Source organism: Chenopodium album, chromosome 14, assembly GCF_948465745.1.
Source record: "Chenopodium album chromosome 14, dcCheAlbu1.1, whole genome shotgun sequence".
Classification (NCBI taxonomy): domain Eukaryota; kingdom Viridiplantae; phylum Streptophyta; class Magnoliopsida; order Caryophyllales; family Amaranthaceae; genus Chenopodium; species Chenopodium album.
This window is the reverse complement of record NC_137847.1, coordinates 49,715,527-49,737,729: the sequence shown is the minus strand read 5'-3', so window position 1 is coordinate 49,737,729 and position 22,203 is coordinate 49,715,527. Positions and strand designations below refer to the sequence as shown.

General features: G+C 34.5%; 1 protein-coding gene and 1 long non-coding RNA gene across 6 annotated transcripts; one reads left to right on the top strand and one right to left on the bottom strand.

Annotated features, from left to right (window-relative positions):
* Positions 1–715: 715 nt before the first annotated feature.
* LOC145577425 (katanin p80 WD40 repeat-containing subunit B1 homolog KTN80.1-like) lies at positions 716–14,358 on the bottom strand. Of its 4 annotated transcripts, none has more exons than XM_081634853.1 (18): positions 14,185–14,358; positions 13,550–13,680; positions 10,400–10,517; positions 9,910–10,136; positions 9,706–9,808; positions 8,730–8,800; positions 8,156–8,230; positions 7,880–8,023; positions 7,568–7,751; positions 4,533–5,153; positions 4,290–4,346; positions 4,102–4,202; positions 2,516–2,641; positions 2,265–2,339; positions 2,045–2,157; positions 1,677–1,793; positions 1,476–1,544; positions 716–1,163 (listed from the first exon to the last, which is right to left on the bottom strand). In XM_081634853.1, the coding sequence occupies exons 1-18, from the start codon at positions 14,207–14,209 to the stop codon at positions 1,097–1,099; spliced, it is 2,424 nt and encodes an 807-aa protein (XP_081490979.1). In that variant the 5' UTR covers positions 14,210–14,358; the 3' UTR covers positions 716–1,096. The 4 variants fall into 4 exon arrangements, with proteins under 4 accessions (XP_081490979.1, XP_081490978.1, XP_081490976.1 ...); XM_081634852.1 differs by having other exon boundaries at positions 717–1,163; positions 4,102–4,205; XM_081634850.1 differs by having other exon boundaries at positions 718–1,163; positions 4,066–4,205.
* A 2,704-nt stretch (positions 14,359–17,062) lies between these two features.
* On the top strand, positions 17,063–21,538 carry LOC145579452 (uncharacterized). Of its 2 annotated transcripts, XR_014099147.1 has the most exons (9): positions 17,063–17,363; positions 17,972–18,139; positions 18,686–18,766; positions 19,053–19,137; positions 19,440–19,521; positions 19,728–19,893; positions 20,957–21,009; positions 21,182–21,219; positions 21,339–21,538. It is a non-coding gene; the product is annotated as an uncharacterized LOC145579452 (long non-coding RNA). The 2 variants fall into 2 exon arrangements; XR_014099146.1 differs by having other exon boundaries at positions 17,065–18,139.
* The last annotated feature ends 665 nt before the right edge of the window (positions 21,539–22,203 follow it).

The following is a 22,203-nucleotide window of genomic DNA, read 5'->3' as shown; positions in this document are numbered from 1 at the left end:
CCTCAATATCTCTAGATATACCCGCGTAACAATCCCTCCATCCCTCCTTCCGCCTTCCACGGAGTCATGAGAAGCCAATGCCCTCCTGTTACACGCCTTATCCATAAGTAGGAAAGATTAACCCAGCAACAAATACTCCATAATGTTTTAGTTGATATTACTAAACCTTGGAAATCCTTGTAATTGTATAGAGGAAAACATCTCAACTCTCTTTCTCACCAAGAAAGACATTCCATCACCCAAAAACATGGACCTACCGACTAGTGACTACTATTGCACATTTGCACTTTGTGCAAAATGCTTACCTCTAAAACTAAATAGCTGAGTGGGTCACAGTTGAAAACTACTCTACCCTCCTTAATCTCAATAAATTTGGACCAACATAAAAACAAAGGATTTATAAGCATATGGCATTGTCCCACTGAACCATACCACTAATTTAGTGGCTATTATGGCCCCTAACTAGTGTATAAAGTAATTAAGGAAATTAAAGTATGTCCACAGTCACTATATCAATCTGTGCAACAAATATTGTACTAGTTGTAGTATGTGCTATCTTCTGAAACACAGTGAAATATTTTTAAGAGAACTGATAAATATGACAAGTCCATCCAACCAGTATCCAAGAAGTAAAACTATATGAAACACATGCTTTCTTCTGTATGTACGGCTGTACGTATTGGTGTTCTCGGAATTTGTATGTAGGAATCTCACAAATCTTAAGAATGGCCCAGCATGAATAACCTGGGCGTTTTTTTCATTGAATATGAAGTATAGGACACATACATCAGATGCACAGATAGTTACATGACAATGATTAGCAGCTAGAGCTACAGGGGCAGCGCCCATCTAGAAAAGAATGGCATTGAATGAAAAGCTTGCACATCCTTTTGATGGACTGAGAATGATACAAGGGTACAACTAATGGATTATTTATGGCACTGATTCTTGATGATTGGCCACCCAGAGATATTAACAGGCGAAGGAAGAAAAGCGAAAATCAGCACTTAGAGTTTAGAATTCGTCAAAATCTATGGCTCATCGCGACAAGGAAACAAAATCCTTCCTCACTGTTCCAAAAAAGTCATCGCATGAATTATATGCTGTGATCTTGAAGAACTAAATTCAATTCCAAAGCTGATCTGGCAAGTGATTCACTCTTCCTGCATACAGAAACAGTTGACTTAAGATCCATCTTTTAAATGAGCGCACAAATATAGTTGTCTCAAGAATCAAAATAGATTTTTTTGCGGCTACCTTAGCTGTGGTCAAGTAGCCACAAAAAAAGGATGAAATAATTTGGGCTTTCAATTATCCGTTTAAGGTCATGGGAAATGTAGTATAAATGCAACAAAAAAATCTTCCGATTTATTTAGCACAAGCAATAATAACAATAAATGACAAAACAGCAAAGATAGCTCAGTATTTAGGCAGCATTGATCCTTTTCAAAACATAGCCCTAGAATGCAAGTTACCTGGACAGTGCAGGAAGAAGTCCTTGTATCTGCTGCAGCTGGACAAAACACTGTTTGCAGCACGCAATCCTGTTGATTTTGAAGAACAAGTGATATTCAATATGCATGAAATAGCTATACTGATAAGAGTGATGGCCTATTCCTAGCCAGCCTCCCTTTTAAAAAAGAAAGGGAAAGCAAATTAGGAGTTGGAGAGTATACCTTTCTTCTTGATGAAGATCAACACCCACAGAAGGAGGTGCTGAGATGGTTGAGCGAATTGTAGGTCCCAAAAAGGCAACAAGTTTGAGCAACAATTCCAAAGACATTTTTGCATGCCTGTAAAATATGGAAATGAAATCACGAATTGAAAGATCAACCTTATGCCCCTTACCCAGGTTTAAGCAACTAGCTAAGAAGAGTAAATGAACTACGCTCTCATACACTGCCAGCTATTGATGTAGGAGTCCAAGTTCACTCTTAAGCCTCCCAAAGAACTGCAAACTCAATTTCTCTTACTGACCCTCCATACACTTAAAATTTTACTAAATTACTTTGACATGCACAAGCCAGAAAGTATGTTTAATTACCTTTCCAACTTGCTGTCCAGGAGACCCACCAATATAGGTAGCATACAGGAGAACAAGTCCATGGTAACAATTTCCATTTTCTCCATGAAAACACTAATCACATCAGCCTGGACCTGAGCCACAAAGAGGAAAATATGCAATTTGAGATTATTTCACCATAGGAGTATAAGCAAGTTCAAATATCAAGCTCAAACAAAGATTAAAAGATAAAAGTACTCACGGAATGATCAGGTAACTTCTTCAATGATGTAATGGCACCTTTTATGTCATTTCGTTCCCACAAATGCCGCACCATCTGAATATCAATAGAATTAAAAAAATATTATGGTTTTGAAAAAATCATATCCAGATTTTTATGAAAATTATGTAAACTAAGACCAAATCACAGTTATGATGTCAATTGGAGAATCGTTTCTTTATGCCAAGCTGCCTATTGAGATAATACTTCATATAACACAGCCAGAAAATTACCTGTAACTTTTTGAGGCGAGAACGAAGACCATTCAGAAGAGCATCATGATTCTGCATAAGATCTTCAATAAAATATGCATCACTTTCTGAGGCTGATTCTCTACCAGAAACTTGCGGTTCTTCTTTCTGATAAAGTGATAACCAAGCAAAGTAATAAAATATAAGATCCAGGATTCCAGATAAACTATAACTAAACAATGAAGTTTCAACTATACCCAAAATTTGCAAATCATATTTCAATACAAGGTCGCAGTTAAGGAAATTCTAGTTCTCACAGACCACAACTATGCATTGATTTCTACATAATCCTCCCAGCCATAAGCTTAAAACAAACCTAAATTTTATACCATTTCACATGGCTGTCTTAGTTGACACCCAAATAAATAAATAAATAAATCTCAAAATATCTTATTTCAAAAATAATAATAAATTTAGATAAGCTCAGATCAAATAGGTTCAGAAACACTAATATCAAATAAAATCAATTGAGATTCAAACAAAATAAATGCAGAAAAGAAAATAAGTTCAGAAATTCAAAGAAAACAAGTTCAAACAAAATAAAATAAGTTGAGAAAAAATAAATTAAGTTAAGATGAAAAAAAGTTCTGACAAAAAAACTTGGGCCCTATTCTCTTAAACTTATTTTTGCTAAACTAAAATTATTATTAATGAATTGAAATTATTTGTGCTAAACATAAATTATTTTTACTAAATAAAGTGAAAGTATTTTTATAGACTCTCTATAATATTTCTTCTATACAGTTACTAATTTAAATTTATTTTTACTGAATAGAAATTATTTTTACTAAACTAAACTTAATTTTACTAAATATTATTTTTTTTTTAAGGTGAAGAGAACAAAGCCTTAGTTCATATAGTAATAAAATAAGTACAGATAAGATAAAATAAATCCATACAAAATTAGATGAACCATAGAGAGCCTAAGGAGTGCTAAAGTTGACTATTTTCAGCGCATTTTAGTACAATAGTGTATATCACATAAGGTGACTAAAGGCATTTGAATAGGTCAATCAATATATTATGACTCATATTTAAAAAAAAAAAAATAAAAAAAAAAAAAATAATAATCAAGTGAAATGAGGTAGTGCTACTTCTATTGAACTATCTAGCCTCAAATATAGTAACAAATTTGATGAAAAAAAGGAAGAAAAAAAAAATACAAGTACTATATATAACTCAGCACAAGCAATAAGCAGCCTTAGAAATCTTAGAAGGCATTTCAGTATTTGAGTCATCCAAAAACTTGACTGGTCCCATTGACAATAAATTCAAGGACAAGCGAGCACAATACACGTATAACAGGATTATTATTCTATTTGTAAGAAAATCGGGAAGCACTAAACAGCAGTTATCAAAATTATCTTAGTTCAAAGACCATTAAGAAAAATTGCTTTCTGTTTGAGGACGGTCTTTTGTTTCAGTGGCAAATAAGGATTATAAGCTGTTTCCATGAGTTGGGAGAGGTTTACTTAAAAGAATATGAAAAGTAACTTCTCAGAAATTTCATCACATGGAGAGTATAAACATACTAGCATGGCAGAGCTGTTCATCCTATCAGAAATGACCTCAGGGGATACACTGATCGTTTGATCTTCACCACCGCAATATTTTCCCCTTTTTTCGAATTTCTCAACAAGAGAACGTGTCCTTCCAAGAGAAACTGTCACTGCTAAATGAGAACAAAGACTTAAGTTAGGTTTCCCATAATTAAAAGTCGTTTGCAATTCGCAACTTCCAGGATAAGATTTCTCACCTCCATCTGCAACTTTTATATTTTGCATCTTTTTATGGTCAAATGAATCACCAGATACTGTGAACAAAACAAGAGAAAATTACTGAGAATAAGCAAGAAAATAAAAGAAGTGAACCAGGAAGCATCTAAAGTGCTTTTACAAAGACAACTGCAAATGGCCAAACAATATAGGTCTGCTGGCTGTCAAAACACGCACGCACGTACAAATAACATCCATCTTTATGGAAAGAGATGAGATCTTACCACTCTGCAGGTTAGTATCTATTGGAGTAGATGGATTTTCTTCAAACTGCTCTTCAAAATTTTCAGGAGTGGGATTTCTGTCTTCATGCAAATCCCTAGCTCCCACTCCCAGTACGGGCCTATCAAGATAAGTTGGATCTGCATTATCAATATCATATTTGCTACTGGATGACTTCTTTATGTGTGTAGCCTGTCCAGGCTTTGCAGGTGTCGTTGACTCTCTTCTAGAATTGGCAAAACTTCTTCCACCAGAGCTGTCTCTAGCACCCATGTCCAGAACATGCCTATCTAGAAAATTTGGATCTCCAGCATCAACATCAAATTTGCTCCTGGATGACTTTCTTATGTGTAGAGCCTTAATTGACCCCCCACTACCAGGCTTTGCAGGTGTAATTGACTCTCTTCTAGAATAGGAAAAACTTTTTCCACCTGAACTGTCTCTAGGAACAAAGGTTGGGGCAACAAAAGATCTACCACCAGCTTGAACATTAGATTTTCCTGATGTGGCACTAGGTGTACTTTGCTTTTTAGATAATAACTTGGTGGATTCCTTCACGTCAGACGACATGGCTTTTGATGTATTACGTAAGCGTGTTTTGCGAGAACTGACTGGCTTCTCATCTGCAGTTACAAGGATACATAGACAGTCACTTACACAAGAAACTTGCATTACAAATTGCTAATTAATTGTTGGAAGATTAGGCGTACAGAAAAAAAATGAACGAAAGGCATGTAATATGGGTCAATAAGCTTGACTATACTCCTAGTATCCCCAAAAAGCAAAGGGTGCATATTAAAGACATCAGCACCATGCCATTTTGTCATAGCATAGTATAAACCATAGACTCACATACAAGTGATACCAATAAAATGAATTTGATTACCTTTTATTCCAAGCAATCCTAGTTGCAAGGAAATCCACATATTGGCATGTGAACCAAGATCAGAATGGTCATTGGTATCAATCTACTATTGTTTAGAACTTTAGGGTGGATTGGATAACACTATAATCCTCAGGTTAGATTTCTCTAATTAGCATCCACCCTATCTCACATCTTGCTTAGTCTATACTTGGACAGTGGCATAATACTCGATAGAGGATTGTAATGTTGCTAATTCCAACCAAATGAATAAGAAAAACCCTCGTGAGACCATCACGTGATGAAGTAAGTCCCAAAGTAATACTTCCTCTGTTTTTTTTTTAGTTGACACCGTTTGACTTATACACTATTCATTAACTACACTTTGACTAGCTTTTGTGATTTATAGCTACAATAAAACATAGTCAAGTGGGATCTTGTTTAAATCAACTCCATGTATATTTTATTAATATCCACTTTTTATAATTTTACAATGTCGAGATTAGAGATATTAATTGTTAAAATAGTGCGTTGGCAAGCGTGATAATAGAATGGTGTCAACTAAATAAAAACAGAGGTAGTATGAGGCTAACATCTGAGAGAATATGGAACATATGATACTCCGAAATCTATACACAACAATCAAGATGCAGGCTGACATATGTTTATCCAGGGGTTTGAAACATCAAAAAAAATATATATATATATATCAGAAAGGAAATTTCAAAATATACCAAACCTTGGCCCAAGCATAGCCTACCCCACATGTCTAGCAGGCTAGATTATTGTGTTGCCCCATGTGATATACATGCTGTTGGGTTTTCTAAAAATTATTATTAAAAAATACCCTAATGGCCTAATCATTTGAACTAAGCAACATCGCTGCAGCCAGCAGTTTTCTTTTTTCCTAGTATTATAGGAAGTAAGTTACAGGTAAATGAAACAGAGTCTGTTAGATTGAATTCAAGTTATCAGTAAACATTTATGTTAACAAAGGCCCAGGCTATGCCTTGTGCCAAGCTTGAGGGATCTTCCAATTTCCAACCACCATATTTTGCCATAACCCTGGCAGGCACAATCCAACTCCCATGCATGTGTACCTTGAGCCCAACCATTCCTAGCTCACACTCCCACCCTTAGCTAGAAGCTGTGGGATCCAAGGCTTTGTTCATTTCACCTTTTAAAATAACATTCAAACTAAAATGTTCAAATAAGGTGAAGGAATTCAAAGGAGAAGAAAGCCTTAGCACTTAGCATTTTTAGTTTCACATACACAACTAAAGGAAGACAAAACCTTTGTTGATGACTAAACAAAATAGAAACCTCTGCTCCCCCCACCAAACTCCAAATTCAGTAAAGTCCTTAAGTTATTGTGATTGATAGTTCTTTTACTAATTCAGCTACTTGTCAAAGTTAAAAGTAGTTATTTTCTTAAAGTACTTGCACTGCCCTAACCCTACCGTTAAAGTAATAAATAAATAGAAATAAATAGATAAAGTGATAAACACAAGATTGCCCTACCAGCTAATTTTGGTAGCTTTTTGCAAAACACTACACTAGATAGCTAAATAACACCTAAACGGTAGCCTTTGGAGAACACTACTTTGAGAAAAGCTAATTTTGGCCACTTTTGCACAAACACTACTATTAAAGCTAATTTTGGTAGCTTTTGCAAAACAATATCCCAAGCTTTAAAGGCTAGCGCTCACCACTACAGCACCGAACACTGATATTTGGTAGTGCTTTGACCTAGTCAAATCAAAACATTAAATGCTACTCCATAAACTAGTGCTGACTGCTGAAGTCTGAACATACCCACAAGCAAATTTCGTTAATTCTAATAGCGATTCCCACTCATTACTTAAATGTAATGAACATCTAACTTTTCCAATTTAGATATCCTAATTTGCAGAAAAAAAGGACATACAAAGAAAAGTCAAAATTCCAAAACATAGCAATGATACTCAAGTATTGTTGTTAATTTTCAGAAAGGGCTTCAACATCATTATCGTTTGAAAAACAAAAATATCATCTTTAAGCTAGAGCTTCCAAGTGACAAGGAGTCGTAAATGCAAAAAATTGCAGTCATATACTGGCCAGAAAAGAAGTGATGGTAACTAGATGAACCACAAAATATTTCCAGCTTCAATAATCTTTAAAGACAATATGACTTACAGTCCACATATATATTCTTAATATCTTTAGCGTCAATATCTGGGGACGTGGAACGAGAGCTGAAAGAGGACCCAACAGCTGACATTACTTCGGGAGACTGACTTTCTCGCATATCAGCCTTAAACTCAACAGGATTTCTCTCATGAGGTGCACCAGAATCAGCAATCCCATATGGCTGAACACGCTTCAAGCATTAAATAAAAGAAGGTTAAAGTTGCTCTTTAAAAATTAAGGTACGAGTGTGTGACACTGTTGATACATGCATGCTATAGTGTTAAGTAGCTTAAACAAAGATAACAGTAGATCACGTACTGAGAGATCAGCCACCCAAACACCAACGGAGTTCCGATAGTAAGAGCAACCTATGACCTTTCCTTCATGAATACAGAGATCACCAAGTGTCGACCATCCCATATCAACAGAATCATGACAGATTACAGGCTCCCATGAATAAACCTATTGAAGTATACATGAGTATAATAGTATATAATTGTATTTTACTCAAATAGATAAATAAAAAATAAGAAGAAGAAAACAAAAAAAAAAAACCCACACACATAAACAAAAGAATTTTGTTAGTTTTCTGACCTTCAGGTTATTGTCATATCCAGAAAAGAGAGTCCTCCCATCAGGATGAAAGGTTAAAGCACGCACTCCTGCAGCCTGGATGATACAAAATTACAATTGAAGCTTTGAGGCAAAATTTTGAATTGAGCATCATGAGATGTATAAAGACATAAGGTCCTCAGGCAGCATATAATGGGGTATGATGACACCTATTTTTTCACAAATATTATGAATTATGATGACTAGCCAAGTAGCCATCCTAAGTGAAGAAACTATAATTAACCCACCCTGAAAATCTTATTTCAACTTCTCATAACCACTCAAAGTACTAATAAAAATTGGTAAAGGGTGGCTATGAGACAAAGAAATGGACTTGATGATGATCAGTTATAAATTTAAATTTTTTCATTTTGGGGTAAACTGAGAATAATGCCTCCAACAAAAAATTGTGGCTCAGCCAAGAGGAAGAAATTCATTAATAGCTACGAATGCCTCCACCAGAATCTGTCTTGCACTTGCACTTACCACAAACCATAGCCTAGAATTCAACAGTGGTATGACAACGATATTTCAAGTCAATAAGAAAATTTATTACCTCAGCCCTGGCAGATCCAATCATTTCAAAAGTTTCCAAATCCCAGAATTTGACAGTTCTATCCGCTGAACCTGAAAAATGCTATACATAATTAGAGTACAGAAAATAACATCAGACACTGAAAGGGAACAGCTTAGCACCATTACATTAGCACTAACTCTAAGGGCATAAGGTCTGAGAGGTGCTCAAGTATAGGTTCAGGCAAAGAAGAGCAAAAACAAAAGGAGATTAGACCTTGAAGAAGGATCCATGCTATAATGGACATTTGTGATAAATGATGATGTAACAGCAAGCACTTCATGACTAGACTGATAATGCTAAATTCATGAGAAAGAAATGGGGCCTCAAACCAAGGAAAGAAACAAAGGCAGCACTTTTTGTGAACCCGACATATTATATTGCTGAAAAGTAAGGACAGCATCAGCATATATGTGAGTGGTGGCTGCTCTGGTAAATGGGAAGCTATTGTTGAAGATACACTTTAATATGGGTAAAAGTGTAAATAACTAAATAGCATAAAACTAAAGACTTCAAAAATGGACTAGTTGGAGTCTTCAAAATCAATAGAAAATCTCAGTTGAGTTCGAGCTTATCACAAATATGTATATACACATTTATTGAAACACTTAACCGAGATGCAAGGATCCTGTGGCGGAAAGATATCCTCCAGCAAGCCTCCCACATGAAAATGCACTTGACTCTGAAATCTGAAAAAGGAAAAATGCATGGGCTCTCCTTTTGACTTGTGCTCAACTGACATAAGCTTTTTAAACAGGAGCTATAATGAAACTTCAAAAAGATTAAGTTGTTCGACAGTTAAGGCAAATTCTATCTACACTATCACAAAGATAAGTATCAATCTTAATATTAATTGCCACCTTGGGAAATGGTCACTAAGCGAAATAGAGTAATAAATGTAGAGAGAATGTGACATGAAACTTTATAAGCGATCAGTTCTAACCAAATGGACAAGTACCTGTGGCAAGAAGAAACTCAAGTGGGTGGAAGTCTAAGGATGTGATGGAACCATCATGAAACTTGAAATCATGCAACAACTTTCCAGCAGTCAAATCCCAGACCTGTGCAGAAAAGATATGTTCTACTTAAGGAAAGCCATCAAGATTCTGCAAATACCTAAGCTATCAAGATGCCAAGTGCTTATATTATGTTCTCATCTTACCTTTACAACATTATCGGATCCACCAGAAACAACCCATCGACCATCAGGTGTGAACTTTATAGCATTGATCCCGAGATTGTGGCCCTTATATGTGTGAATACATCCTTTCTTTCTTATATCCCAGATCTTTAGGTCGGTGTCTGCTGAACCAGATGCAAAAAATTCTCCAAAAGGGTGGAATTCAACAGAAGTGCAATTGGATCTATGACCAGTAAGAGTTCGAACCACTACACTTCGAAAAAGCAGTGTTAAAATAAAGATGTACATTTAAAAATAATTATTAAAAAAAATTCTCCGATAAACCAGAACGTAGAGCTATATAATGCAGTAAATACACAAATGACCAGAAAAGGTGTAAATAACTATACTTCATATCAATAAAGTAATTATCATCCTAGATTTGATATATCATCAAAGCATTAACTTTACACTACCAAGTGCTACATTGTCCAAAAATTTAAGACAGGAGGTGAGACATTGACAAACTCACTCTTCGCCTCTTCTAGATCCCATAACTTCACTGTACCAGAAGAAGCTCCACCAAGCACCAACACTTCTGTTGAATCGAAGGACAAGCTTTCTACTGGAGTGGTATGACCACATAGGCTCTGCAAAACCCAAGAGCAATAGCTAAGAATAAATTCTAACATAACACCTCAAACATCATAAAGCAGTGTTGCAATCAGCAGGAAATGAACAACATCACCCTTCAGCATCATGAATAAATACATCACCCTTCAGCATCATGAATAAATACATCACCCTTCATAACAAAAGAGGCAATTGTACACTCCTCGTTCCTCAATATAACATATCTCGATCAAACTGTTGCTGCTATGAAATCCAAGCATTACTCGATATCACTACATTGAGTTCAATGGTGATTTTATAATATCTAATTCGTTATAAAAGAAAAAAAATCCATCCATTCTTGCTTAAACAAGCAACAAGATCGCAATCTACAAGTGCATTTAATAGAGGATAGTAGGATACCAAGGGTATTATTGTAAATACGCATTATATTTACCTACGTATATGAGTATCAGAGCTTCCTAGAGGGTAAGCTGAATTATCAAAGACTAAGAGCTTAGGTTTACCTAGATTTACCTATTAATTCTTTAAAAAGTTTTCATTTTCCCGTTATGATTAAGAAAAAAGGAAACCCCAAAACTTAGAATTATCTATAAATCTTCCTTCTAACTTGCACCTAAATAAAGGTATCATAGCACATTACTACAATATACAAAATTAATGACCCATTCGTCAGAAAAAAAAATAAATAAATAAATAAATCAATCAATCAATCAATCAATCAAAGCCTTAATCCCAAAAGTGGGGTCGGCTAACATGAACCAAATTTGATTATTCCGTGTAGTCATCAACATAAATCTTTCTCCTCCATCCCTTACGATCCAAAACTTCATCCTCACGTAAATCCATGCACTTCATATCCTTCCTCACTCCTTCCAACCAAGTCATCTTTGGTCTCCCTCTTCCTCGTTTAATCCCTCCATGGTCCCACTCTTCCACTCTTCGCACCGGTGCACCCTCGGGTCTCCGTCTTACATGTCCAAACCAACGCAGACGATTTTCCCTTAATTTATCTACAATGCCCGCCACACCTACTTTCTTGCGAATAACCTCATTTCTGATTCTATCTCTTAAAGTGTTTCCACACATCCACCTTAACATGCGCATTTCCGTAACCTCCATCTTTTTAATATGCTCTTTCTTAGAAGCCCAACATTCTGTACCATAGAGCAACACTGGTCTTATGGCAGTCCTGTAGAATTTTCCCTTCAACTGTAAGGGAATGCTGCGGTCGCATAGCACTCCCGTGGCCGCTCTCCATTTAAGCCACCCTGACTTAATCCTGTGGGTCACGTCTTGATCAATGTCACCATTCTTCTGGATGATCGACCCTAGGTACTTAAAACATTCACTCATGGTCAAATCCTTTCCATCCAAACTCACCACTTCATTGCTTGTCCCCCTCTGAGTGCCAAAACGACATACCAAATATTCAGTCTTACTCCGACTTAGCTTAAACCCTCTAGATTCCAACCTTTGCCTCCATTGCTCCAACTTGACATTAACCCCATCCTTAGTCTCATCCACCAAAACGATATCATCTGCGAACAGCATACACCATGGAACCTCATCTTGAATTGGTCTAGTTAATTCGTCTAGAACCGTTGCAAAAAGAAAAGGGCTTAATGCAGACCCTTGATGCAATCCGATTGTAATAGGGAAATCTTTTGTCAACCCTCCGCATGTCCTCACATTTGTTGACACATCCCGATACATATCCTTAACTAGGTCTACATACCTTCGTGGGATACCTTTCTTCAACATTGCCCACCAAAGTATCTCTCTTGGCACCTTGTCATATGCCTTCTCTAAATCAATAAAGACCATATGAAGATCTTTCTTCTTTACCCTATAAAACTCCATCATTTGTCTTATCAAATGGATTGCCTCCATAGTAGATCTCCCAGGCATAAAACCAAATTGGTTATCTGAAATGCTTGTGCATGCCCTCAACCTTTGTTCAATCACCCTTTCCCACAACTTCATAGTATGGCTCATAAGCTTAATTCCTCGATAGTTAGAACAATCTTGAGCGTCTCCTTTGTTTTTATAAACCGGGACCAAGGTGCTCTTCCTCCAATCTTGTGGGATCCTTGTAGCCGTCCATATCTTGTTGAAAAGGTTTGTTAACCAATCAATACCAATCTTACCCAAACACCTCCACACCTCTATCGGTACCCCATCAGGGCCAACCGCCTTCTTAGGTTTCATCTTCCTCAGTGCAATCTCCACCTCTACTCTCCTAATCCTTCGCACATACTCCATGTTGATTTCTTCATCACTCATAGAGGTATCTCCTATCACAACTCCATTACTTCCATTAAATAATTCATCGAAGTACCCCTTCCACCTGTCCTTGATGCCCTCCTCTTGCACTAGGACCATTTGGTTCTTATCTTTGACACACTTCACCATGCCAATATCCTTCCTTGCCTCTTGTCTTCTCTTTGCCATCTTATAAATGATCCTTTCTCCCTCCTTGGAATCAAGCTTTTCATAAACCTCCTGATATGCCTTTTCTTTTGCTTGGCGAACAGCTGCCTTTGCCTTACTCTTAGCCTCCTTATACGCTGCAAAGGTTTCATCACTCCTACATTTTCCTAAGGCTTGATAGCATTCCCTTTTTTGCTTAATAAATAAATAAATAATGACCCTAAATCAAAAGTCCCAAAAGCAGCAAAACAGAACGGTTCAATCAAATAAGTGATCAACCCCAACTCGAGTCCAAAGTAGTCAAAACAGGTTAATTGGAATTCTTTCTGTAAACCTTGCTACTAGCTAGTTGCTACCAACTAATCCCTAACTACATTTACTAAATACAGAAATCTTCCATGGAACTGAACCTAGTAGACAAACAACCAAAACCCGGAAAAACGACACATCTATAAGACTATAACATCATCATTCACATTAAACTCCAATGTCTAACCACTAAAATGCACTTAATTAACATATATAAAATTTAAATAAAATAATCTCTTCAAAAAAAAAAAAAAAAAAAAAAAAAAAAAAAAAAAAAAAACAAGTAATTGATTTAAAAGAAATGTACCATCAGAGAAGTTGGTTTGCCAATTGACCACAAGTTAACTTTGTGATCATCTCCACCCGTCAGAAGAAGGCGACATGCTTTCTTCCCAATCCTAAGACAATTCACATTTGCTGAGTGTGCCGCAAATTCCTCTTTACATTTTATTTTTGGTCAAGAAATTTTCCAAATAATTAATCAACAAATTACACATTCATTCAAAGTTTCACCCAAAAAAAACAAAATATTAACTTAAAAAAAAAAAAAAAAAAAAAAAAAATCAAAGGCCAACCATTATCCCAATTCAACTAAAAATTAACCCAAAACAAATACAGAACATGGGAAGTCGGTGGAAAGAGCAGAAAACGCCAAAAAAATATAAAAATTACTACTAATTATTTAAATTTCAAAGAACACAAAAACAGATAAATAAATTAATCAATTAATCATGAACCAAACAAATAAATGGTATAATCAAACTAACATTCCAAGCAATTTCCAGCTTAGATCAGATGAATAACAAAATGAAAAATTGAAGTACAATTAATTTGATAAAAGAAAAAACCAATTAATTTTTAATTTTTTTTTTAAGATAATAACTGAAAAGCAGCAATTTAAACTAAATAAAGTGAAAATACAAAGGGGGAATTTAAGGATACGGAGCTTGTAAGCACGTTTCGCCATTAAAAGCCAAAAATGAGAATTTAGGAGTTAGATTTTTGGTTAGAGAAGAAAAGGGTACTTTGTGTGCAAGATAAGAAAGCAGAATAATTCTGGGTTTTTTGGGAAATTGAGAATTTAGTGAATAATTTGAAGGATTCGAAGAATGAACAGCAGTGAAGAAGAAAGTTTCAGAGAGAGAAGAGAGAGAAAGTGGAGGAGAGAGAAAGAAGGGATTGTTTGGATTTTGGAAGGACTGATATAAGACGCGGTAATACGGTAAGTTAGTGGAAATTGGGAGTATTTTATTTTTAGTGTGATCAAGGTTTTTTTTTTTTATTTTTTTGGGTTGTATTTTTTACAAATATTTTTTAGTTTACGTCTATTTCTTACCATTTTGGGATATATTGCACTATATTACAAAGATTTTTATTTCATGTAAAATATGTTTTCCCGTTTTGGTTTCTATTTATGTTTTTTTTTTAAACTTAAATCTACTTGAATATACCGTCAAAAAAAAAAAATTGAATATTTACGAAAGATCGAAAAAGATACAACAGTCATAGTATTTGGCAAGGATAAGACATGTATTTTTCTTGCCAAAAATTGGTGGTATATTGGAGTCTAGGGAATAAAAGGTGACCATTGGCTTTATATTCAATTACATCTTTTTGATGTTGGATATTGGTCTACTTCAAATAAGAATAATGTAATATTCTCATCTTTAATAAGAAGTGAAGTTTCTTTAAAGGAAGTGATGAGGTACATGTTGGAGATCACACTAGACTGAGTTCAATTTTTATATCCTTCATATCATTTCTTACCTTAAAAATGACTTTACACGAAACTTAGTATGAAATGGATAATGGTAAAAGGGTGAAATTTAAAGACACTAGCACTGAAGGGCTATCTAAAAATCTATTTCAATTCTTGAGAATGACATTATAGGTGACAGACTGACAGATAAGAATGTGAGATCAAACTATGAATTAATTGTATATATACCTTGAAATTGAAATCAAATGCTAATGTTATGCATATACACGTTTAATGGATGGCTCTTGGCACGTGGCAAATTAAGAAGGTTTATTTGCTTGTTGTCTAATTACTATTTTGATCACATAATCAATCTTCATTAATTAATGAATTACATGTGCTAGTGGGTTATTGATAAATTTTCTTTTAGACGAACTAAATAGGTTTTTTTTTTTTTTTTTTTTTTTTTTTTTTGTCACTAGATTGATCTAACCGTGCGGATGATAAGTTGTTGTTAGGATATGATGCTTTATTAGTTGACATTTCTCCAAAAAGTAAGAGAAAGAACTAAATCTATGCTTACTATGTCAAGAGTCATTTGATATAAATAAAACAATTTATTCACTTTAACTTGACAAAAATTTTAAAGATACAAATACAAAGGTTTAAATCATAATTTATACTAATATATCATTGTGTATTAATAGACATTGTTAAAGGCTATGATTTTCTATTATAATATAACTTTTATGTGTGAATGTGTCAAATAAATTTCATCAAATTGGAGTCAACGAAACTATGCAGGAAGAGAATAACTAGATAACATGCAAATAACACGTATTTTTTCTGAAAATTAAACTCACTTATTATTCACATGTATGATCAAAATAATATAACTTTTAACATTTACACTTATAGTAATGCGCATTAAGAACATACAAATGTCAAATGAGGTAATTTTCATAATAAATAGGGTGAAAAACACATTTAAATTCCAAAATCTCCAAGAAAAAAATAAACAGTACTCGTATAGATACATTGTTGTCTCAACAAATATTTTATAATTCATAACCAAACTTGATAAATTCTTGGATCACTTAAAATTGCTTCATTTTAAAACCATTGAGAAAAATAATGTAAGTTAGTTAAATTGTCATTGTTAATTAATAGTCGAAGGTACAAACAAAAAAGTGTGGACAAGAGGGCTAGAAAGCGAAGCTCAACTTTAAACATATACTCGTAATTTGGTTTAGGCCAAACGGCTCAAACGTAACCATTCAACCCAATACTCTAATTAGTGGTAGTAGGCCTTAGTAGTAGACTAGTAGGTCCTTTAGAATCTTACATATAAATATACCAAGTAATTAATATTAATAATATTTTCCATACAAATATATAATAATTTAGTGGTTTGCATCTTTTAATTATTTGCCTCCCCATATTTGAAACATGAAAAGTACATAATTGTTTTTTTTTTTTAGTTTATTTAAGATAATTTTGTTTGTGGAATTGCGTTACTTTTATCTTCTCTCTCTTAACCTTCATCATTAGATGAAAATGCCAAAACATAAGCAACATAGATATTGTTCTTATAGTCATTTTAGCCTTTTAGGTGAGTTGTTAAACTCTTAAACATACATTAGCTAATGTATAAATCAAGCGATGATGCTCCAAAGAGGCATACGAACTATGGAGTGTGTATATCATTACTTTAAAAGTAACGTATAACGGAGCGCTTGTATTAATTTGAATGTGTGTTTATTCTTGAAAAACTAATTGCCTTGAAAATCTATATTTATTTATTTTTGAATCCAAAATCTATATTTATTTTAGTTCAGTTTATTTTGTGTTAGTTGTATTACTTTTAAAATATACTGTAATTTGTATTAGTATTGCTCTTTTAATTGAATATATGTTGTTTTTTTATATCCCCTCAAAAAGTTCCTTTACAAAGACATATTTTTTTGTTTTAACACACAACGAAGACTAATATGTTTCACAAATACATAATTGTTGAAACCATAAAGTTATTGAGATTATTTTGCGATAATATTTAAATTATTTTGTTGAAACTATCAAATAATAGAATAAGAGGCAAATCTATAACCCTTATAAAAGCCCCAACCACCCTTACTATTCCCAATTTACTGTTCCTTATGAACAGAGAATTGACTTTTCTACCCTCCCCTGCCCTTAGCACCCTTCCCAGATTGACAGGGCTATTTTGGTCTTTTCGCTTTGATATTCCAGCTGTTCTTAATGAGCTGACGCGTGGCATTCATCCTCTCTGGTTAGCTAAATCAAGTTTTTCCCTTTCGTTTTTCTTTTTCCTTTCCTCCATTGAAGCTTACTCCGAGCTTCAAATGAGGGCTCGAAGAGTACTCTGCGTTTTATCTCTTCTCCATTACAGCAGCTCCTTGAGGTAAGATCTTTTATCATTTTAATAATCATCTAATATCAATTCGAAAATCTAGGGTACATGTTCAATTTGTTTTGTTGATCTTATGGAGTAATTTTCTCAAATTCGATTACTGAGGTAATTTCATATTCTTTTTGGGTTTTAAGTTCTGTTTATTTTGATGGAATTTATTCATAATCAGGGATTGTGGTGGGTTTTGTTGATAAAATTGGACTTTTGAGGTGCCGAATGGTGGTTGCTTGATGCCGCTGTTGTTTGGCATTAGATTGTGTTGGTTGCGGTTAGAATGTGACCGTGAAGTGGCGAGGATTAGCAGTAGTAGTAGTTTATATGGTTGTGTAGCAGGGGAAATGCGGGGGTGTGCGATTGTGTAGTAGGGGAGATGCGCAGTGGCTGTTGTAGTGTCGGTGATGGTGGTTAATGGGCTGCTTGTGGCTGTTGTTGGGCGTAGGTGGAGAATTAATGGTGGTGCGCGATCGGTGAGGTTTGTGGGCTGATGTTGTTGCGGGGTAGATGTTGTGACGTGTGAGAGGGTTGTTTGGGATTTTTGTGAAAGTTTTTGGAGTCTAAAGTTTGTTAATTGTGATGTGTTTTAATCTTTAATATTGCAGATTAATTGGAGTGGAGTTTTGCTAGCTTTTTTTGGGTTTTTGAAATTTAATGGGGTCAAGAATTTGCATGAATACGTCTTGTGGGGCGAATTCTACAGTCTGATGGAAGAAAGGCCAAGGCTGGGAATTGAAATCTGGTGAAATTGCTGATCTGTGTTTCAACTGCAGGTAACCCCATTTTGTTAATCTTAAATTTGTTTTATTCATTAGTTACCGCCGTTTTTTTGCATTGATTTGTAATGTTTTCAAGTAATTCAATTATACCTTGGGATTATTTGCATTATTGGGTTAGTTATGGCTCTTTATTTTTTTAAAAAAATTTAGACGAGCTTAATCCGAAAGGTAGCTCAATGAGCTAAAGAGACGTGAACTTAAGTACTTGTTTTTCAGATTAGCTTTGGTGTGATTAGTGCTGACCTCTGGGAGAACACTATATGCTCCGGAGAATGGGGTTTGGAACTTGTCTAAGCAACAAATTTAGCACCTATTTCACAAATGTAGGACTAAAGTTCAAACTTTTTTTTTTTTTTTTTTGACTCAACTAAAGTTCAAACTTTGCAATTAGATGATAAACCTTATTATTGTTGATTGAGTTAGCCTTGATTTCTTATTGCTGTGTTTCCTTTTAGGTTTCTATCAAGCCTTTCGCAAAATTTTTGTTTTTGCTAAACCAGTTTCCAATACTAATAGTTGCAACCTAATCAAACGGTGCAGGGACTCGGCTGGTTATGATCTAGCTAAAAGGTTCTGCCCCAAGTTTACACATCTATCTCCTGTATGGTACGATCTTAAGAGGTATGCTGTGGTGAACACATTTTGCAATTTGCAAGCTAGCTCTTATACTCAGTAGATGACAATTGTTGTGCTCTTATACTATTTCCTCTTCTAAATACTTTGATTTCCTTGGGTGCAACACAAATTAATTTATATGTTTTTATCTGCATTTTTTTCCTCTTTTGCGTGTGTAAGAGATGAAGAGAAAGGAAAAGAGTGGATTTTTTTTTCTATAGTCTTCTTGTTGACAATGATTTTGTAAGTATTTGAACCTTTTTTTAAAAAAAATTATTTTACATGTGGTCAGTCAAGGGACAAAGTTAGTTCTCGAGGGAAGACACAATGCTGATACAGGATGGATGTCTGAGCTGAGATTGAGAGGAAATGCTCAGGTAACAGGCCAGCTTATTGTACTTCGATGAAAATTTCATATTGCAGAGTCATGCATTCAAATTTCTTTCTGCATGTCACTTCATCTTTTCCGCCCAGCATACTTTTTTGTATCAGGATTAATAATTAAGTGCCTATAGCAACTATAATGAAACTGAAATATACATGTATACTATTTGCCTTTGTCTTTGTGAGTAGATTCTCTTCCCACTTATTTATTCTTTTTGGATTGTCTAAGTTAATAGGATGATCTGTTTTCTTGAATGAACTTTGACTATTGATGTGTAAATTTTACGAAGAGTAGTCCTTGAAGCAGTGCCAATGGACCTGCTCAGAAACAAGAAACAAAGGGACAAAGCTATTGACCTGCTTATAACAGAGTGCAAGTAAGCATATTATTCTGAATTTTGTTCTTTTTAGCAAGGGTATAACAATAAAATCAACCACAGTTTGATATATTTGTGATTTTAGCCTTTAGTAAATCTATGTGACAACTGTCTCCGGACATGTTAACAAGGTTATGTAACGTGAGTACGTGACTATAATTTTGTGATGGGGGATTGATTTGTTTGTTGTGTTATTGGGTTAATAGGAACCAGTGTTGTTCTTGAAGCCAACATCATCATACTTGGAAAATGGAGGAACCATTGAAATCCCAGCTTCAATGCAGCAAGTTTGGTATGAAGCTGAGCTTGCTGTTGTTATTGGCAAGAAAGCTCGCGATGTTTCTGGATCTGAGGCCTTGGATTGCGTTGGAGGTTTGTCTCTCTTCGTCTTCTTACTCTTTTACTCTCTTTATATATAATAGGCCGCATTTGATTGAAGTTTAATCATTGAGAAATATGGTGAAAATGAACGCAACCTACTATAACATTATCTATTTTAGAATAATTGACACACATTGACTTTTTGCACGATTTATATATTAACTTAACTATAGTTTTTTTATTATTATTTTTTTTAAACAGTGATTATGACTTAAATAGATATTAACACAAATTTTCATTATATTAACACAAATTTTCATTACCAATGTTTAATTATACTTAACGATAATAATTGTTAGCCATTTGACAAAATGAAAATGCAATTTTCATTTCTGGTTTAATAATCAATGTTAATTGATTCATTTGATTGGGATCTAAATCTAATTTTATAAAATGAATTTTGGTAAGTCATGAAATGACTGGGGTCTTTTGGAGTTTTGGACTGACTACTGTGCTCAGGCCCATCAGGTTAATTGGCAGCCCAAAACCCATTCTTAATCCATAGGAGTATAAATGTGGGAGAATTGACTAAAGAAAATTACTTGCACTGTTTTGGAGCTTCAATTTTTTTTTTTTTTGACACATTTGGAGCTTTAAATTAAATGTACAATAATAAGTAATAGAGAATCACTATTAAAAAAAAGTCTGTCACAAAGCAAATTAGCAATGAGATTTGATGACAAGCTCAATATTGTATGGTGAATACTTTGAATTTTTTCTAACTTGAAATAATACTCCTAGATCACAATTGATTTAGTTCGTTATTATGAATGTAATTGAAATTTCATACTCCATAATACCGTGACTATCTCTTGTACTACGTATGTTTTCATGTATAATTGTCTTTTGGGGAAGGGGTAAGAGAAACATGTGACATCATACACATACTATTTAAGAGCATACGAGTAATTCGTAGGAAGAGTGAAAGTAGTTCACTTAAAACTTTTTCAACATCCTTTTGAATTAGAATCCTTCTTTAGTATCCTAATGATCTAAAACTACAATTGTTCTTAATTTGGAAAGAAAGCTAATTGCAGTGATCTTGACTTTTCAGGTTATGCTCTTGGACTTGATATGACAGCAAAGGAACTCCAAGCTACTATCAAGGTAATATACTCATTTTTTAACATTAACAAATTATAACATTAACTTGTATTTCTATCAAATATCAGATTGGAAATTAATTATATTAACATGAAAGGTTCCTGTCATGAAATTATGTAACAAACTTTCAGATGCTTCTCTAACTTTATGTTTCACATTTTCTTATGGCTGCTAGCTAAGGGACTCGACACGCTTATACCCATCAGTGAAATGGTAAGATATGATTTGAATAAATACATTCATGTTTTCAAACTCTCTTATATCGAATTCAATACATTATTAGGACATGATATGACAGGATTATTTATCTTTGGTTTGTCAATTCCCTGCAGATCCCCAAAACTGCAGTGCCTGATCCTCATGACTTGGAGTTGTGGCTAAAGGTTGGTCTATCAGACCTTATTTGCTGTGTTTTTTTTAGTTAACTCTGTAACGCGTACTATCCTTGTTTGTGATTGATTGAATAAGATCTAAAGGGCTAGGGAGGAGAGAGAAATATATATATATATATATATATATATATATATATATATATATATATATATATATATATATATATATATATATATATATATATATATATATATATATATATATAAAGGTCGGAAGAGAAAGATATAGAGTAATAAAGAAAAAACATGGCCGAGAGAGAGAGAGAGAGAGAGATGGGTCGGAGGAAAAACAAAGAAAGTGAGGTTTGAACAAAGAGGAAGATAGAGAGAAGCCGAGAGATATAAAGGGGCAAGGAGGAGAGAGGTAAAGAAAGGGGGAGGGTCATACTTAGTCTGAAAAAGAGGGAGAATTAGAGGGGGGGTGATAATTCTAAGGGCGAGAATTGAAGCACTTTGATCAGCAGTAGTTCTAAAGAAAGGAAGGATGTGCATTTTGTAAAGAATTCGAGTGAACAGAAGAAATCCTTAAAAGGAATTAAGATCCTCCTTGCAAAAGACAGATCTTCAGAGAGTGGCTACAATAATACTGGACAAAGTAGGAGCTGGACTGATGGCTGTCGGATATGGATTACATGCACTAAACACTCTCAAATCCTCTCTAAATGCCGAAGGATACGGAGCAGCAAGTATAACTTCAACTCTAAGCCGGAACTTCCCTCCATTTGACTTTATTCTGATGGCCTGTCAGGTAATACACTTCTATATATATATATACAATATGTTGTCTTGTGACTGCAGATTACAC